Raw genomic sequence first — 18,339 nt, 5'->3', positions numbered from 1 at the left:
GGAGGCACTGGATGGAACGGGGCAGGAGCACTAGCGGTGTGGGGAACTCCCCAGCTATGCCAGTCCCAGGCGCTCTCAGCAGGAGGTACTGGATGGAACAGGGCAGGAGCACAGGCTGTGGGGTGAGTTCCCCCCAAACGCCAGTCCCAGCAGGAGTCACAATTACAAAGACAGGCTTTCCCCAAACCCTGGTTTCAGATACCACTTACTCAAATCGCACTGCGGCCTCAGCCAGGAATTTTTTGTCAAACAGCCAGCGGAAAAACACATCCAGACTAGGGAGAACAATTAAAAACAAAGAGTCTAGTGTGAGTATATAAACGTTTGGAGATCAAGGAGCACAAGCTGTATGCATACGTGGTCACGACCCATCTCAGGAGCTGGAACAACAGCTGCTGCGAATACACAGTAATCTTGGAACACGGATGCACTCAGACGTGTATATGTGAGAGAGTGCTGCCGTCCTCCCCTTTCTAGTCTTCAGGACAGTATGTATAGAGGAGGAAAGCTTTAGTATATGGTGCAACTACTGGGAAAGAGGGCTCAGACTGTGCTGGGCTGTCTGTCTCTGCCATCCAGCTCATGTGCATCACTGTACCTGTACTTCCTCACTCAATTCTGCAGGGGAGTTACAGCAACATCTGCTGCAATTCTCTGCTGACCCTGGGGGGGAATTATGCTGGGGCCTTAAATGTTTGCTTTAAAGGAAAACTGCACTAAAATAGGAAGTAGTTTCCACTCACTTGAACCAATATAAAAAATGACTAAAACATTTGACATTATATTATACATATAAAAATGAAAGATGAAATAAGGACGCAGTGATATTGTCAGTCTGAGGATTCATATCAAGACTGGAAGAGCAGAATGGTAGGGAATGGCAGACAATTTCTACAGCTCTTTTTAGCGCACGCGCACACGCACAGAGAGAGAGAGAGAGAAGAAAACATATAGAACGTGCCCTAACAAGAGCTGTGGGAATGTTTTGCTGTCTCTGGCTGCAGCTCTGATCTTCCTGCCTCCTGACACATCAGTGGCTTGTGTCCTATGACCCTGAAGTCTAATTAATTAAAAAAAAATGGATTTAAAGTAGTTTCAGGCCCCACTCCCTGCATCACAATTTTCTTGTTTTTTAAAACATTTCTCTCTCTGCTGGATGAAAGAGCCACACAAACAAACAACAGGTGAACCCCGCCTATGCAAGGGAAACAGTGAAACTGACTAGCTCCAAAGGCCAAGATCCTAACATCAGTGGAAGTTAGGTGCCTTAATCCCTTTGAGGACCTGAACCAGCGTGCCCTCAAACACACAGAATAAACAAGCAGAAAAAAAATCCTTGTTCTCTCTTTTAATTCTATTAGGTTTAGGCCAAATTTTGCAGTCTATGACCTTGTATGTGCTTATTTGCAGAGACAGTAAAAGATTCTCAGTCAGAAGTGTGATTATTTTAACTGATGGGCTCCTTCTCAAGTGGGAGCCCCCTGGGGTCACACAGCTACTCAGCAGATATCAGTGGAGACTCAGATACAGCATCAGGTATTTTCAGATACTCCTGGGGCACTTTACACTCTCCCTCATTCCCTCTTCACATCAGTGCAGCCTGGGCTCTGAGGCCTCCAGCGCGGAGGACCTGTCCTAGCAGCAGACAGCTGGTGGGACACCATTGGGGTGGCTTTGTGAGTGCTGCCATGGAACACTGGCATGAGGATTTGGGAAGTGGGTTCAGGAGAAAAGCTGAAAGGGTGACGCTTCATTGCAACACGTGGGGAGGCTGGCTGCATCCTGCCCGCACCTGGCTAAAATGGGGAATTGGCTGGTTTCGTACAAATGTGCTTATTTAATAGGTTTGTTGTAAGGGGCCAGCTGAGCAGGATCTAAGCCCTGTGCAACCGGAGAGAGATTACCCAGCTTCCACTGAGCTAAAAGGGCCAACCCCATCGCTCTCGGGCAACTGCCACCATCCCACGCTCCAGGGGAACAATTCCCTACATGCAGAGGGAAGGAAATAGAGAAGAGCCAGATGGGTGTGAGGGCTGTCTCCCCAGTGATACAGGACAATGCACTTGGCCAAGGGCATCCTCAGCCCAGTGCTTCATGCGGCGCTGGGTCTCCAGACCTGCCTTCGTTTCCTCCTCACCCACCTGCTCAGGCCCAGCGAAGGCAGCAGCAAGACCATGAAGATGAGGAAGGTGTAGCACTTGTGCATGGTAGTCCTGTTCTCTCCAGACCTGTGGGCACAGGGGAGGCCATTAGCAAGTGGACCGGGAGCCCCCCGGTGGGTGATCACACCCGTCTAGCGATCCATCTCAAGTACTTACAACGCACCCTCTAGCCCCCTTTGGTACCGATCTGTCCATTGTACTTGACTATTATTATTGTTAATTATGTGTATTGCGGTAGCACCTAGGAGCCCATCAAGGACCAGCCCCTCGCTGTGCTGGGCATTGTACAAACACAGAAGAAAAATTTGGTGCCAGGAGATGTGAAGGGCAAACGAGTACAACACATAGATAAGTGGGGGATTGCTGGCATATCTGAGGGCTCATAATCTGTAATGTCTTTACCCTCGGCAGTGCTGTTATCCCCAGGCTCCAGAGGGGGACAGACTTGCCCAAGGTCACACAGGAAATCTGTAACAGAGCAGGGAATTGACCATGGTCCCCTAAACCCCAGGCAGGCACTCTAACCACTGAGTCATCCTTCCCCTCACCTAGTATATCCCCTTCAGCCCCAGCACCCCCAACCCTCCAGGGGCTCATCCTGAATCAGCACAGGAGTGGATGCAGACAGCATCATGCCTGGTGCTTTACAGACAGTCACTGAGGCCAGAAAAGATTTGCTGGTGTAGTTGTAATGGTAAAGCTCTCCCCTAGGGTAGACACATCTTATACTGGCTAAAACGTGCTTTTGTCCGTATAGCTTATACCGGTTCACCTTATTTCACACTTTTGTTGGTATAGAACCATCACCCCCAGCCAACGCTGCACTACCGGCACATCCTGCGAGTGTAGACTCGGGTCTAACTCACCATCACAGATCTCCAGTGGGGGCTGGGATCATTCTCCGATTTGCACAGTTGAGGAAAGTGAGGCCCAGGGAAGGGATATGACTTGCCCAAAGTCACACCCGGCTGGGATTAGAACTCTGGATTTCCAGGCTGCCAGCCCTATGCTCAGACCACTAGAGACGCTGATTGCAGGACTGCAGCAATCTCAGCTCAAACAGGCTGAGCCATGTGACCTAACAACATGCGATCAGGGCAGCAGGGTCCGACACAGCAAATATCTTGGCTCACGAATACATAATGGTAACAATCATACACATACACACGCAACGCCTGCCAGCCATCTGGAGCCCACAGAGCTTAACAGACTGTGCATATTGCAATCAGTTCATCCACTCACTGAAGTGCAGCCACCTCTGAGGTGGGGTCCAGCATCTGATTAACAGCTGCAAAGCACAGCACCCCTACAGTTTACGCCAGGAAATGAAATTACAGGTGGATCTTAGGTGGAAGGAATGGGACAAGCAGGCCAAAGATGCCTGCTCTTGTGCAAGGTGTTGAGCGCCCACAGCTGGCAGTAGTGCTCAGGCTGAGAGCGGGTGCTGGCTGTCCTTACCTGGTCCAGTGAGCTTCGAAGAAGGCAGAGTAATACACAATGGTTGGCAGCAGAGCAGAGAAGCACCACAACAGCAGGGTGGGGAAGAACTGGGTGATGATGGGATTCTGGGAAGGCAAAGAACACACCGTTCACTGCAGTCAATGCAAATCTAGAGGCAGGGCGCGTCGGAGAGGGCAGCGGGCTAACCTGCTGCATCACCAGTGGCAGAGGACAAGAGCGGCCAGCAGAGCTGAGCATGACTCTACCCCTTTGGGGACTGTATCAATAGGGGCACTTTCCTCAACTTGGGAATCCTGGATGGGAACCTGAAGCACCTCTGCCTTATCCCCTGGTGAGAAGCGAAAGTCTGGGAGTTGTATAGGGCAGGGAAATGAGGCACCAACCCAGGCCCTGCTCTGGGACTCATTTGTCTCCATGTAGGGATCTGCCAGGGTGCAGCTACTCCGATTGTTGGGCTGGGGATTTTCCCAAGTGTAGAGGCAGCCTAATGCAATCACTATATCCCCTGTAGTTTTCCTTTCCTCTCATAACGTTTTGGTCCCTCGGCACGTCAGCCAAGTGTTTTCTTGCTCTCCGTTATGGTAGGGAAAGCCAGGATTTCCTCCCACTTGCCATCCATGCAAAACTGAGCGCTGGCTGCCAGCCGAAGAGCCCGGCAGTCCCTGGGGAAAGTGGGGATTGCCTGTTTGCCCAGGTTCTGACAAGAGAGGGATTCTCACGGCCTCTCGTAGGGTCCCAGGCAGAATCCTTGGCCGCTCACGTCTCCCCTGCAAATGCAGCCACCTCCAATGCTCTGGCTCCAACAACATGTGCTCCGTTCTACTCCAACAGGCTCTGCGGTGCCGCAGCTCAGGAGGTGGGACAGGGAGTCTGGCTGCTTTCTGCCCTCACGTAACAGAGCAGTGCCCACACTGCAGTGATGTAGACAAGGCCCTCCCCATCCCACACAGGAGCACTTGAGACCCGTAGGGACCTTGCTCAGCCTGATGGGGCCAGGCCTAGCCCATCTGGATAGGTGAGGTGGAGGGACCAGTGCACATTCGTGACCCACCCCCACCTCCCCAGGGCTGTTCCATTCTGTGCCACAGGATGGGACAGGAGGAAGGGGAGGGCTCCTCATTCCTGCACCCGTCCCCCTGGCAGGTCTTACATTCAGGTACTCCACGGGCTTGGTGACGTTGAACTTATCCATGGTGGTGATGATGATGGCGGGAGTGGTTAGGAAGAAGAGGAGGAGGAAGAGGACGACGTTGATAACCAGGCAGCGAATCCACCAGATGAAACCCCGGATGGAGAGGTGTTCCCTGGGGGGAGACAGGGTGCAGAAGCCAGTCAGGAGAGGATCATGGGGGAGGCAGAGGGGAGCCAGAGACATTAGTCTGTGCTGGGCAGAGCCCAGGACATTAACTCTTCAAGGGCTTGAACCCCCTTTAGAGCCACCCAGATCCCACTGCTCTCCATTCTGAGTCAGACCCATGGTCCAGCCAAGCTGTGACCCTACACCCAGATGTTTCAGAGGAAGCTAACCCCTCCAGCCAGCTCTCTGGGCCTGTCAATGGGGATGCTCCCTCTTCTGAGCCCTCCAGCTGCCAAGGGCACTCCTGGACTTAGGCCTTTACCAGGCTGTCCGTGCCTCCCTAGCCCTGCTGCGCGGCCTGCTCACCAGTAAATGTTCTGTGGGTCGGGGGCGTAGGTGACGGTCCAGTTGGAGATATGGAGGGACTCGCTGCAGGAGGAGGCCCGGGGCTCCCCGCGGCACACGCACCCCTGGCACTTGCACACGTTGAAGTCTTTGAGGATTCTGGAAGCAACAGGAAGAGGGAGAGAGAGTGAGGCCTCCCCAGAGGGGGAGATCAGGGAGGCTGAGCCCCAGGCTATCGGGAGGGGACCCTGGGCATTGTTTCTAGGTGCTCACACGCCTGCCTGCAAATGACAGTGACTCTCCCGCCCGTCCCCTCCCTAGTCCCATGGCGGGCCCCTTGCGCTCACATGGCTGTAATGGTCTCGTTGTGGAAGGTGACGAAGGCCATCCCCAGAGGCTTCTCGTTCACCTTCTCCTTCTCCCTCTTGTAGTCATCCTTCAGCTTCTCCTCCAGCTTGGTGTAATACTCGATGGCCTCCACCTGGACACACGGAGGCGGATCAGAGCCGAGAGCCATGCAACCCCACCAGGCTGCTGCCCTCTCGGGCCCCAGGCCGGGCACGCCCCCAGAGGGCATGGTGACACCGCTCCTCCCCGTGTGCTATGGCCAGCGGCGGGGGGCACAACCGGGCTAATCCGGACCAACCGCTTGGTGCATCAACTCCACTTGGTATTAGGATTGCAAGAATCAGAGTTAATGAGGCAAACGGGTGGGAGCTGGGATAGGGGGCTGTTTAGCAAGGAGCAGCAGGGGCAGTAACAACAATGGAGGAAAATGAGCTTCCTCTCCTTGGAGGGCCCCGGAGATGCTAAGGGCAGACAAGGGGACAGCAACATGCTGGTAAGCCAGGATTTGGGGGCCGAGCCCTCCTCTATGTGGGGGCTGGGAGCAGCATGGGGGCAGTCTCCCAGCACCCCCAAGCCACTCATGCTACTGCCTAGTGCCCTTCCACCCCCTGCCCCCGCACCTCCTCACAGCCCTTGATGACACAGCAGCACAGGTGGCCACAGGGCTTGGGGTTGATCATCGACGAGGCGTTCTCCTTGGTCTTCAGGTTGGTGAAATAGATTTTCCCACGTTCTGCTTTTTTCCTGCAAGAGGAGGCGGCGGGAGGGGAAGCAGAGGCTCAGACAGGCCCTTCCCCCTGCTGTGACTACCACAGGGGTAACAATCAGGGAGAGCATGTGAGAATGCAGGGAGGGTGCTGGGGGCCTGGGGGATGGATCAGACATGAGCGTGGGGGGCAGGGGTTCTCTCTGCGTATGTGAATCTCGTATATGTATTTTTTTAAGAAGGTTCCCACTTGGCTGAAGCAGAGGCTGCTGGGATTTCATTACACCAGGGTGAATAACCAGGGCCCCTAGGAGTGTGTAACTAACTGTCCCCCCTCGCCGGCACAGCTGCACAGTCCAAAGGTGGGGTTACATCACTAATGATGTCACGGACACTTAAGGCACCACGCTGGGGCATGGGACAATCCCAGGCTCACTGCGTGACTACAGCAAGTCACTGCCCCGGGCCTCAGTTCTGATCCTTCCCGGCCTCACAGGGGGGCTGAGAGTCAAATCCGTTATGATCTATACGGATCAGACACTGTGGTTGTGGTGGGGGCCATACAAGCAGACTGATAACCCCAGAGCAGCCCAGGTAATTCAGCCCTTCCCTACCCCACTCTGCCATGCCCCCAATACCAATGCTTAATGTCTCCTCAAAGTCCTGGGCTCCCCACACACAGTTCTGCCCATACCCCCCTTGCCCTGACCTGCAGCCCCCCAGCTATCCCAGCCCTGGGCTCCCCACACACAACTCTGCCAGTGCCCCTCACCCCTGACCTGCAGCCCCTCAGCTATCGCAGCCCTGGGCCCCTCAAGCAGAGTCTATCACTTGAGTCAAACAGTCCCCAATTCCTTTGCTGTTTAGTGGTGCAGACAGGGCTTAGGTAAGGACTAGCCCGAGACCACCCCAGACCTGTTCTCTGTAACCCTCCTGTTGCGGAGTCTCACCCTCTCACACCAGATGCATCCCATGTGCTCTCTGCAACACTCCTGGTCTAGGCCTGTTGGGGGCCCCCCATCCATACCCGCCCCCGACTTTACCTCTCTGTATCAAGAAACATCAGCCTGGCCACGTTGTAGCAGGGCCGTGCCTCCAGCACAGTGCAGTTCGAATACGCCTCCCTGTGGACAGGAAACAATTCCAGGCTCATTAGCGATGAGGTGGAAAGCAGCACCTCAAACAAATCCTCCAGCAGCCGGTGGGATTGCTGGGGGTGGGTGGGAACCCAGACTCCATTCTCAGGCCTAGTCCCAACCATCAGGGAATTCTGCTAAAGCTGTGCTGGGTTGGTGGGGGGAAATCGCCCATGCACTCTGCTCTTATGGGGGAATGAGGGGCGGGAGGAGAGTGCCTGCTTGTAAAGCAGTGCTCTTGGGCTCCTCTTCAGTCCTTTGCCCTTAGAAGAACCAGGGTCTCATTGTGGGGCTTCTAAAAATAGGTGGTGGTGGGGGGAGTCCTTTACTGTTGGAGAGGGTCTGGGTGTACCTCAGCCACCGCCCCCCACTCCATCGTCTCCCCTGACATCCCTTGGCTTGGTTGTGTCCAGAGGGATCTCTGCAGGGACAGAGTTGGCACTGAAGGGTTCAGCATTCCCTCTCCCCTGAGGGCTGGGACTAGGGCTGCTTTCTATATTGATTTTTTGACAAAAACCCAAAACATCTGAAAACCAAAAACACTCAATTCAGAAATGCCGCCATGGGAGTTGTCGTTTTGGTGCCTTATGTCCACAATCTCCTCTACGAACCAGGCTCCCCTGTTGGACTACATCACTCACGATGCATTGTGGCACTTGGTGCATCATGGGAGACGTAGTCGAGCCCACATAATAGAGTGTAGGCACGAGGCACTTGAACTACAACTCCCATGAAACAGTGCGGTGACAATACTTTTTAAAAAATTTATTAAATTTTTATAGTTTTTAATTGTTTGCCAAAAAGTTGAAATTTTCTGCAGAGGAAAAATAGTAGCTCAAGATGGGACCCAGCATGCATGCACAGACTCACTCAAAATGCTTCTTGATCTTCTCCGACTCAGCATATTTTGAGATCCCGTTAATGAACAGAGTTCGCTTCACCTGGAAGAGACAAAGGGGCCAGGGAAGGGGAGGGCAGTATGGGAACCCAAACTAGGGCAGCACAGGACACCAGGCTGTGACCAAGGGGTGAAGCCACATCAGGGATGTCGTCAGGTGAGTGGCTCACTTTTTCAAGGCAGTGCCCAGGATTCCACATTTACCAGATTGTCTCCCATCCCCCACTGGCTGGCATGGGGGCAACCCGACACATGGCCAACATTTGCTCCAGCCCAGGTTCTGTCCTGGCGAGACAGTTCTACAACAGCTGCCTGAGCAGAGATGGGGTGGGGGCATTAACTGTAGGCGGCGAGGTGGGTTTCAGTGGGGGAACCTAGAACCTACCTAGCAGAGGCAGTGCCTAGTGGGAAGGGACAGGAGATTGCATACTCGCTGCTGCAGCTCAACTCACCCAGTGGGGGCCCTGGAGACCCTGGGACTGTTACAGTTGTATCAGGGGTGAGGTGTGGGCAAGAACCCTGCATGGGGAGTCACTCCCAGCATGAACAGGGAGGCATGGCTGGGGTGGCAGAGAGAGGGAGGCTGGAAGAGCAGAGAATCCTGGTGGGAGGCCACGCCAGCCTTACCAGGTCATCCTCTTTGTAGCGCATCTTGGAGGTGTGCCGACGCATGCTGTACACCGTCAGCAACAGGTACAGGAAGGCAAAGGACGTGTGCAACCACAGCAGGTTATTTCTGTCACCAGAGAAACATCACTCAGCTGACGCCACCCGTCGGTGCAGTGAACCCACCCCCATCTTGTGCCTGGCCAGTCAGCCAACGTGGGCTACCCCGCTCCCTCCAGGGCCAGGCTGCCAGCCAAGGGCACTGCACCTGGGGACAGTCCAACTGGCTGGCATAGTGCATGCATGCTGAAAGGCTGCTACCCAGCGCAGGGCTCAGTGGTGGCATCCCAGAGGCTGCCCCGGGGTTTTTGTTCTGGAGACAGTGGCTGGGAGCTGGCTCTGCAGAGTGAACGAGCTGGGACAGCCTCCCAGGCCTTCCTGGGGCAGCTCCCCCCTGTGGCTCCACCTGACACACTCCAAGGGCCCCCTCCGCCCCCTCCTCGACGTACCCAGAATTCAGGTTAGCGATCGTCGTTCTCCCAAAGCTGTAGGGGTTGTTCTCTGTGGAGAGAGAGACAGACAGACACCTTTAATTCAATCCAGAGGGTTGTGGTTTCGGGTGCCTGGGCTGGGGAGACATGGGGCAGGGCAGGGCTGCTTTGGAAGTCATCCCTGCAATGCCTCTGAAAATAGAGTCACCCTGCAATCCCCGTGAAATGCTAAAGGGTCAAAGGTTAAGTTTCTGAGCTCCAGTTTTCCTGGCTGAGTTGCAAGGGGGTGAGGGCTCAGCAGAACTCCTCTCCCCACCGAGAGTAAAGCCACCCCCTCCCCCCACAACCACCTCCCTGCCAGCAGGCGCTCCCAGCTGCTACTGTAGGGCCAGGGCAGGAAGCGATGCTCCCTCACCTCGAGAGCCCGTGGGCTGACCAGCCCCCACCGCCAGGACTCTTGCTTGGCTGCTGTGAGCAGGGCTGGCTAATTCCCTTCCAAAGGTGGGAAGGGAACAGGGTCAGCCAGAGCCCACCCTCCTCGCACTCACCTAGCAGGTCCCCTGAGAAGTTCACGGGCAGCACGATGCCCACGGAGAGCACGCCCACGGCCACCAGCAGCCCTATGATGTGCCGCTGGAAGGAGAGATAATGGACTGCGTCGGCCCCGCACTTATCCCGGATCTCATCGTCCCTGGCAAGGACACAAAGGTGGTGAGGCATTACCTAATAAGGGCATGGGGCCAAATCCCAATAGCCCTTCGGTGCCCAGCGCCAAGGGCACCCGCATGGGTCACGCTCGGCGCCTTAAGCACCCGGAGCACTAGCCCCTCACACCAGAGCTAAAGGAGTTCTAATGACACCATCGCTTAGAGGAGCTGCAGAGCCCTCAGTCCTAGCCCAGGGAGCGGCCAGTTAGGGACCTCAGCACCTTGCAGTCTGGCCTTGCACACGAATCCACTAGCCAACGTCCACCTGCTGCAACTGCTCCCAGCCCCTGCAGGATGGGGACGCGAGGCTCACTCGTGGCGGCCTGCCAGGCAGCTGTGACCACGCAATCCACTGTCACCTAAACCCCTGCGGGATCCCTATCTGCCAGAGGGGGTAATGGTGCCGACCCCACGGACTTTAAGACAGCCGTTGGGAGGTTCAGTTCCCAGATGTGCGCTAGCTCGGCTCCAGCGAGCGTGTGGCCACAGCGGGCTAGCAGCATGTGTACGTTCCCAGGGGCCAAGCGAGCTTGCACTTGGGTGGCTGGTCCAAGCTGCTGCTTGTGCTGTTGCAGCCACACTGCTGTTTTTAGGCACTAGCTCAAGCAGATCTCGTGCATCTATCTAGCTGCAATGGGAACCACGCCTGCATAGATGTACTCTTAGTCTCTTTGTGTCCCAATTCCTCAGCTGTAAAACAGAACAGTCCTTCCTTTGTCTGCCTTTTCTAGCTGGCCTGTAAGCTCTGTGGGGCGGGGGCTGTCTCCTACTGCACGCTTGTACAGCACCTAGCACAAGGGGGCTTTGAGCCCTGAGTGAGGCTTCCAGATGCTATGACAAGCAACAAACAACCACACAGCGCCAGATCTCCACTGCCCCCACTGGTCTCTGGGCCCTGGCAGTGGCTAAGCTCTAGAACCAACACTTGGATTCAAGGGCCACTTACTTTATCCTGAAGATGGCTGTCAGCCAGGAGCAGAAGCCCTGTGCGGAGAGACAATGGGAGCCTCAGGTTACTGAGGGTTCTCTCAGCCCTACTCCCCCTTGGTAGACCCCAAGGAGACCAGCCCTACTGCTCTCTTCTCCCCAGGCAATACAAGGCTCCTCTTCCCTGTTTTCCCCAGGCCCAGTGGTTCCCCCTGCCACGAAAGGGAAGCTAAAAGGGCACACAGACCACAAATGCCCAGGTATGTAGGACCCCGTCACAAGTTCTCCCGACACATCAGTCACTTGCCTGCATATGACACGGACCAGGCTCAACACTAGCACCAACTGGCTGGTCATCCTCCCAGTTGAGTCATGAGGTCAAAGCAGCCATTTTGCTACATTACAGTGGGCGGTGGGGACAGTGCAGACCCCAATGTTAGCACAGCAGCTTTGTCAGGAAGTCAGCTGTCCCAGTGCAGGGTCACATCCCCAGGGGCCACCTCAGCCATCAAACAGGAGAGGAGGAACACACGATGGACTAGAGAGGCAGCAGGAACCAGGCCAGGGCTTCTCATGGTATGGGGCACACCTGGACAGAGAGCATGTCTCCTGGGAACCACCCTCCTATTTGTTGGCCTACCCAGACACATCTCATTTCACCAGAGCTGCTTCTGACAGGAAAAGGGGGCAGTAGGGAAACATTCAGTAGATATCTAGCTTGTAATGGGGTTTAGCAGCTGGATGTGAAGAGGAGCCAGCACCATGTGACCAGCCACCTCTCCGTGGGACTACAGTTTGCTAGCTAGACATCTAATCACTGGTTGGAGGGATGTGGCTGGGAGCCTGGACTCCTGGGTTCCCTTCCCAGCTCTAGGAGAGGAGTATTGTCTAGTGGTTAGAAAATGGGACTAGAAGCCAGGACTCCTGGGTTCTATTCCCTCACTCATTTACATGTGGCTTTGGGCAAATGGCTTCCCTTCTCTGTGCCTCAGTTTCCCTTCTGCAAAACAGGGATGATGACACCGCCCCATTTCTCCAGGGGCTGGGAGACTTGGCTAACGTGTGATGGCCTATAAGCTGCTCAGCTGGAAGGCAGTGGATTAGTTTTTGCTGCTACTCACGTTGTCCCTCTGGTCGAAGTCCACGGAGCTGGAGACGGAGGTGAGGCGCTCATAGCGGTCGTGGCTGTCGGAGTGCAGAGCGGATGCCACGCTGAAATTACAGAGGGGGGACAATCAAAGGGTTAACGAAGGAGGAGAGAGAAGCTCAGCCAGGAAGCAGCACCCAGGAGGTCAGAGGTTAATTCAGGTCAGTTTGCCCCAGGTGAGATGGAGAGAGAAGAGCCTCAGAGAGCAGAGAGGACAGCCGTTAGTGGAAAGCCCCTCCTCAGACAGCACTGTTCAGACTGGAGTACAAGGGGTGTGCTGCAGTGCACAGGGCCAGTCTCACGGACACCCAGCTCTGCCGGCCTTCGCAGGGACAGACAGAGGGGAGTAGGTGTGAGCAGCTTCCCTGTTCTTCCACTCTCCCTGCTAACCCCTCGCTCCCAGGCCTGGCTGGAGACACCCGCAGCAGCTCAGACACAGTCTCAGAGAACATGACGACTCTGTGCACATGCACAGGAGAGAGCGAGGACACAGCAGATTACAGCCATACCCACCAGTGAAGAGGGGCCTGAAAAGGCTGCCACAGGAGAGGTTAGGACTGTTTAGTTTAGAGAGGCGATGAATAAGAGGTGACCCAATAAAGGGACACACAATAACCAATGGTAGGTCAGTAGCACGTAGGTCAGTTGGCAGCTCCAGTTTTCCCCTTTAAAACCCAACAGCAAGGAGGTGCCTCATGAAATTAAGAGGCAAACTTTAAAACTTATGAAAGGAAGAGATACCCCACACAATGTGAACAGTACCCTGTGGAACTCTCTGCCCCAGGGTATTATTGAGGACAAGAGCCAAGCAAGGTTAAAAGACAGTAAGAAAGAGACATTTATAGGAATAAATATAAAATCACAGTTACTAGCTAGGATAGAAATGTTTGAGGGCTAGAAACACTTCAGCTGATCATCAATTGCCAGGGCTTCCTATACAGGGAGGTTATTCTAAAACAGCGGTTCCCAAACTTTAACAACCTGTGAACCCCTTTCACCATAATGTCAAGTCTCGCAAACCCCCTCCTAAAAATGAGTATTTCCAGGGATTTTCTCTTTTACCTAAGTATAAATTATAAAAGCAGTGATCTTGGAAATATAAAATTTGTTTTTATGACATGCTTATTACACACTATTATTAATTATTATTTATCATTACACTATTTTTATTACATTATGAAAACGGCAACACTCTTCCAAGATCTCACTTTCGTAGCTTGTATCACTTTGAATAAGCCTGTTATAAGACAAGGCTCCTATGTTTCATCAAGAAGTATCAGATGTGAAACAGCATGAAGGTATCTAAGAAGCCAACTCCTCTTACACAAGCATTCAGGTCTTGAGCAGTTCAGGTAAACAACACACATTACAACAAAGCTTAAACTTGTTCTTCATCATAATTTAAAAAACAACACTAACTGCCTATTTAATATTAAAAACAGCAAAAAATATCCACCTCCTTTTCCATTTCTTATAAGGAGGCTTGAAGTTTAAATCTCCTCAGTGTGATAGTGATGCTTGCTTTGATCTGCTTAGTTCTTGGAAGCCCAGGGGCTTCCAAGCTGCTGGTCCTGTGCTGCCCGGGGTCCCTAGGGACAGCTCTGTCCGCCATTAGGGAATTTTTTCCTGAGAACCCCCTGTAACATTTCGTGAACCCTCGGGGGTTCACGAACCCCAGTTTGGGAACCACTGTTCTAGAATTATCCCCTAGAGGGGTTCTTGGACATTCTTCTGAAGCACTTGGCATTAGTGAACAATGTCAGAGATAGGATCCTGGAAAAGATGGACCACTAGGATGGTTCAATTGCTATGTCCTTCTGGATGAATAAGTGGTTTGGTGTGAGAGTGAATTAAAAAAAAAAAAGTAGTAGTATGTATGTTAAACACACAGTGTAGCAAATATATTCATGCAAAATATTATAAAATATTTCATTTCCAAGATCATTCCAAATGGCAGATGAAATTCAATGTTGATAAGTGCAAAGTAACACTCATTAGGAAAAAAAAAATCCCAACTATACATATACAGTGATGGGTTCTAAGTTAACTGTTACTCCCCCAGAAAGAGATCTTGGAGTAACTGTAGATAGTTCTCTGAAAACCACTGCTCAATGCACAGCAGCGGTCAAGAAGGCTAACAGTATGTTAGGAACTATTAGGAAAGGGACAGATAAGACAGAAAATACCATAGTGCCACAGTACGCCCACACCTTGAATACTGTGTTCAGTTCTGGTCACCCCGTCTCAAAAAGCTCATAGCGGAACTGGAAAAGGTTCAGAGAAAGGCACTGAGGTCCCTAACTGGCCACTCTCGGGGCTACCCTAAACCTCTACGAGAAGCTGGGAATGGAAGACTGCATGCGTCATTCCATGATTTCCCCAACTCCTCACCCTGAGCGTCTCTTCCCTTAGGCCTGGTCTACACTAGGACTTTAAATCGAATTTAGCAGCGTTAATTCGAATTAACCGCTCAACCGTCCACACCAGGAAGCCGTTTAATTCGACCTAGAGGGCTCTTTAGTTCGAATTCGGTACTCCACCCCGACGAGGGGAGTAGCGCTAAATTCGACATGGCTATCTCGAATTAGGCTAGGTGTGGATGCAAATCGAACTTACTAGCTCCGGGAGCTATCCCACAGTGCACCACTCTGTTGACGCTCTGGACAGCAGTCCAAGCTTGGATTCTCTGACCAGCCACACCGGAAACGACCCGGGAAAATTTGAATTCCTTTTCCTGTCTGGGCACTTTGAATCTGATGTCCTGGTTGGACATCGGGGCGAGCTCAGCAGCACCTGCAACGATGCAGAGCTCTCCAGCAGAGGAGTCCATGCAATCCCAGAATAGAAAGAGGTCCCCAGCATGGACAGACCGTGAAGTCCTGGATCTGATCGCTGTGTGGGGCGATGAGTCTGTGCTTTCGGAGCTGCGCTCCAACAAACGGAATGCAAAGACCTACGAGAAGGTCTCCAAAGGCATGGCACTCAGAGGATACAGCCGGGATAGAACGCAGTGCCGCGTGAAAATCAAGGACCTGAGACAAGGCTACCAAAAAGTCAGAGCGGCAAACGGACGCTCCGGAGCCCAGCCCCAGACATGCCGCTTCTACGAGGCACTGCATGCCATTCTAGGTGGGTCTGCCACCACTGCCCCACCAGTGACCGTGGACTCTGAGTATGGGATAGTGTCGAGGGGCAGTTCCTCGGCGATGTTCGCCGATGGGGAAGATGAGGAAGGGTTTGTGGAGGACGACGCAGGCGACAGCGCTTACAATACCGCTTTCCCCGACAGCCAGGATCTCTTCATCACCCTCACAGAGATCCCCTACCAACCCTCCCCGGCCGTTAACCCGGACTCAGAATCAGGGGAAGGATCAGTCGGTAAGTGCTATAAACATGGAAACATTTATTTTTTAAAAAACAGGAATAAAAAATATGTAAAAACTATATAAAAACTTTTCCTTAAAAAAAACTATATAAAGAGAAGGTCCACACATATAGGGATGGAACAGAAATCCTCCTGGGACACTTCCACGAAGCTCTCGGAGAGCAGCTCGAAAAGTCTCCGCAGGAGGTTCCTGGGGAGAGGTGCCTTATTTGGTGCTCCGTGGAAGCACACTCTTCCGCGCCAGGCCATCCTAATGTACAGCGGAATCATTGCCTCCACCAGCATTGCAGCGTACGGTCCTGGTCTGTGCAGGGATTCTAGCAGCATCCTCTCTCTCTCTCTCCGAGTGACCCGCCTCAGGGTAATCTCGTTCGGCGACTGCTGCATCTAATTAGGGCAATTAGTGTACTGTTACTATTGTGAATGCTTGACTTTTACTTTGCATAGCAATGACCTTCGTTTAACAGCCACGTGTTGGAGGCCACAGAGGAAAAGCATACAGTGATCTTTCCCGGGCACAGCCGTGAGGGGCTGGAACAGGGTCAGACTTTATGCTTTACAGATTGCCTTCAGCAGGAGGGCACAGCTATCCATTAACTGTTAAGCAGCCTATAGTGTAGTGCTTACCAGGCCTGGCTGCTACACGGATTCAGCTGTACCGCCCCGCTTGTCCGATCTCCTGTGCAAGACCGCAGCCAAAATGAAAGCGTATTCCAAAATCTCGAACTTGTCCTGAGAGCTCGTGAGACTAGGTGCCCTGTATGGTCTTGTTCACAGAAACTGACTAGACTGTGTTCAGTGTTCGCAAACATGTATCTTTTCAAGGAAATCACTTCCTTTTTCCCATCACACAGCTGCGGCTCCCCCTCACAGAGGCTGGCGCAGATTAGGCGGCGAACTGCCGCAGCATCCCCCTCACAGAGGCTGGCGCAGATTAGGCGGCGAAAGAAAAAGACTAGGGACGACATGTTCTCGGAACTGATGGCTTGCTCCAGAGCCGAGGCGGCCAAGCAGAGACAGTGGAGGGAGACCCTATGTCAGCACCAGCGCTCACACAGCGAACGGGAGGACAGGTGGCGGCAGGAAGACCAGCAGGCGACTCAAACGCTGCTTGGGCTAATGAGGGAGCAAACGGACACGCTCCGGCGCCTTGTAGATGTTCTGCAGGACCGCAGGCAGGAGCAGAGAGCCACCCTGAACTGTATCTGCAACCGCCCTCCCCCGCCACAAAGTCCTGTCCCCCCCTCACCAAAAATCACAAGAAGGAGGGGCGCTAGCGGCCGTGAAAACTGTCACTCCACCCCAGCAGAGCGCTCATGTACCAAACAGCTCTCATTCCCTAAAGTATGAGAAGTGCTTCCCTTCCTGGATCACCCAGTCCCAAATCCAAGTTTCATCCCCCCACTGTGTAGTTGAGTATTAAAAGTAGTTTGTTGTTATTCACTGTTTCCGTCACGTTTTCCTTGTCAGAAGACTTTGTGTGAAGGGGGGGGAGGGGTTTTTTAATTGCATAGGACAGCCTCCATTACCAGGGTACAGACTTGGGGGCAGGATCAACAGCAGGACACACACAGACTGCAGTCACTAGGCACTAGGGTCATTCTGGGAGGTGAATGCTGCCCCGGGTCAGTCTGTGAGGTGTATGCTGCCCCAGGGTCCTAGCGCCTGACATCCACAAATGGCAAGGCAGGCTGCCCTTACCATGCCCTTCCACCCTAGCCACGAGCCTCTCCGATGCCCTGAGCCCCAGCAAGAGCCCTCATCCACGGACACATACTCACCCTTCCCACACACCCCTCACCCCTTCCTACGCCCCAACCCCCAGCCCAGAGCCTGCATCCAAACTCTGTCCCAAAGACGGCACCCCTCACCCCTTCCTGCACACCCACCTGCAACCGTCCTCCCCCCAGAGACCGCTGTAGGAGCAGGAGCCTGTCATTCCTCTAGTGTAGAAGCGGTCTGGACATCAGTGCACCGTACCCACCACAGTCCGCGTCCATGTTTCAACCCTTGAACAGTAATTCATAATTAAAGAAAACTTTATTAATAATCAGTGTTCCATTACAGTTATTTTAAAACGTGTGTTGGAAGGGGGGAAACCTGGAGAACGGGGTATGTAACCGCAGATCGAAGTCAACAGTCACTGAAACAGGCTCAGGTTCAGCTTCTCTGTAAATCAACTGGAGAGTCATAGGTTACCCTGCTCTCCGAGGAACCTATCTTTCAAAGCCTCCCGGATGCACAGCGCTTCCCGCTGGGATCTTCTATCGGCACGGCTGTCTGGCTGAGCGTAATCAGCAGCCAGGCGATTGGCCTCAACCTCCCATCCAGCCATAAAGGTCTCCCCCTTGCTCTCACAGAGATTGTGGAGCACACAGCAAGCAGCAATAACAACGGGGATATTTTTTTCGCTGAGGTCCGAGCGAGTCAGTAAGCTCCGCCATCTCCCCTTGAGACGTCCGAAAGCACACTCCACCACCATTCTGCACTTGCTCAGCCGGTAGTTGAAGAGTTCCTTCTCACTGTCCAAGGCGCCTGTATAGGGCTTCATGAGCCAGGGCATTAGCGGGTAGGCTGGGTCCCCGAGGATCACTGTAGGCATCTGCACATCCCCAACCGTTATTTTGTGGTCCGGGAAGAAACTACCTGCCTGGAGGCGTTTAAACAGACCAGAGTTCCTGAACACACGCGCGTCATGAACCTTGCCCGGCCACCCGACGTAG

General features: G+C 53.4%; 1 protein-coding gene across 3 annotated transcripts in view; it reads right to left on the bottom strand.

Annotated features, from left to right (window-relative positions):
- The window catches only part of TMEM63B (transmembrane protein 63B), a 95,299-nt gene that overhangs the window by 9,211 nt on the left and 67,749 nt on the right, over positions 1 to 18,339 (bottom strand). For all 3 annotated transcript variants that reach the window (XM_045009129.1, XM_045009131.1, XM_045009130.1), the window contains 14 exons: positions 12,206 to 12,296; positions 11,104 to 11,141; positions 9,999 to 10,141; positions 9,469 to 9,520; positions 8,981 to 9,089; positions 8,326 to 8,396; positions 7,363 to 7,443; positions 6,234 to 6,357; positions 5,613 to 5,746; positions 5,287 to 5,424; positions 4,774 to 4,927; positions 3,621 to 3,727; positions 2,142 to 2,228; positions 210 to 275 (listed from right to left, as the gene is read on the bottom strand). In XM_045009129.1, coding sequence (XP_044865064.1) covers positions 210 to 275; positions 2,142 to 2,228; positions 3,621 to 3,727; positions 4,774 to 4,927; positions 5,287 to 5,424; positions 5,613 to 5,746; positions 6,234 to 6,357; positions 7,363 to 7,443; positions 8,326 to 8,396; positions 8,981 to 9,089; positions 9,469 to 9,520; positions 9,999 to 10,141; positions 11,104 to 11,141; positions 12,206 to 12,296 — 1,395 coding nt within the window. The remainder of the gene's footprint in view (positions 1 to 209; positions 276 to 2,141; positions 2,229 to 3,620; positions 3,728 to 4,773; positions 4,928 to 5,286; positions 5,425 to 5,612; positions 5,747 to 6,233; positions 6,358 to 7,362; positions 7,444 to 8,325; positions 8,397 to 8,980; positions 9,090 to 9,468; positions 9,521 to 9,998; positions 10,142 to 11,103; positions 11,142 to 12,205; positions 12,297 to 18,339) is intronic.

The sequence above is a fragment of the Mauremys mutica genome, chromosome 3, assembly GCF_020497125.1.
Source record: "Mauremys mutica isolate MM-2020 ecotype Southern chromosome 3, ASM2049712v1, whole genome shotgun sequence".
NCBI lineage: Eukaryota > Metazoa > Chordata > Testudines > Geoemydidae > Mauremys > Mauremys mutica.
This window is presented reverse-complemented; position numbering and strand designations above follow the sequence as displayed.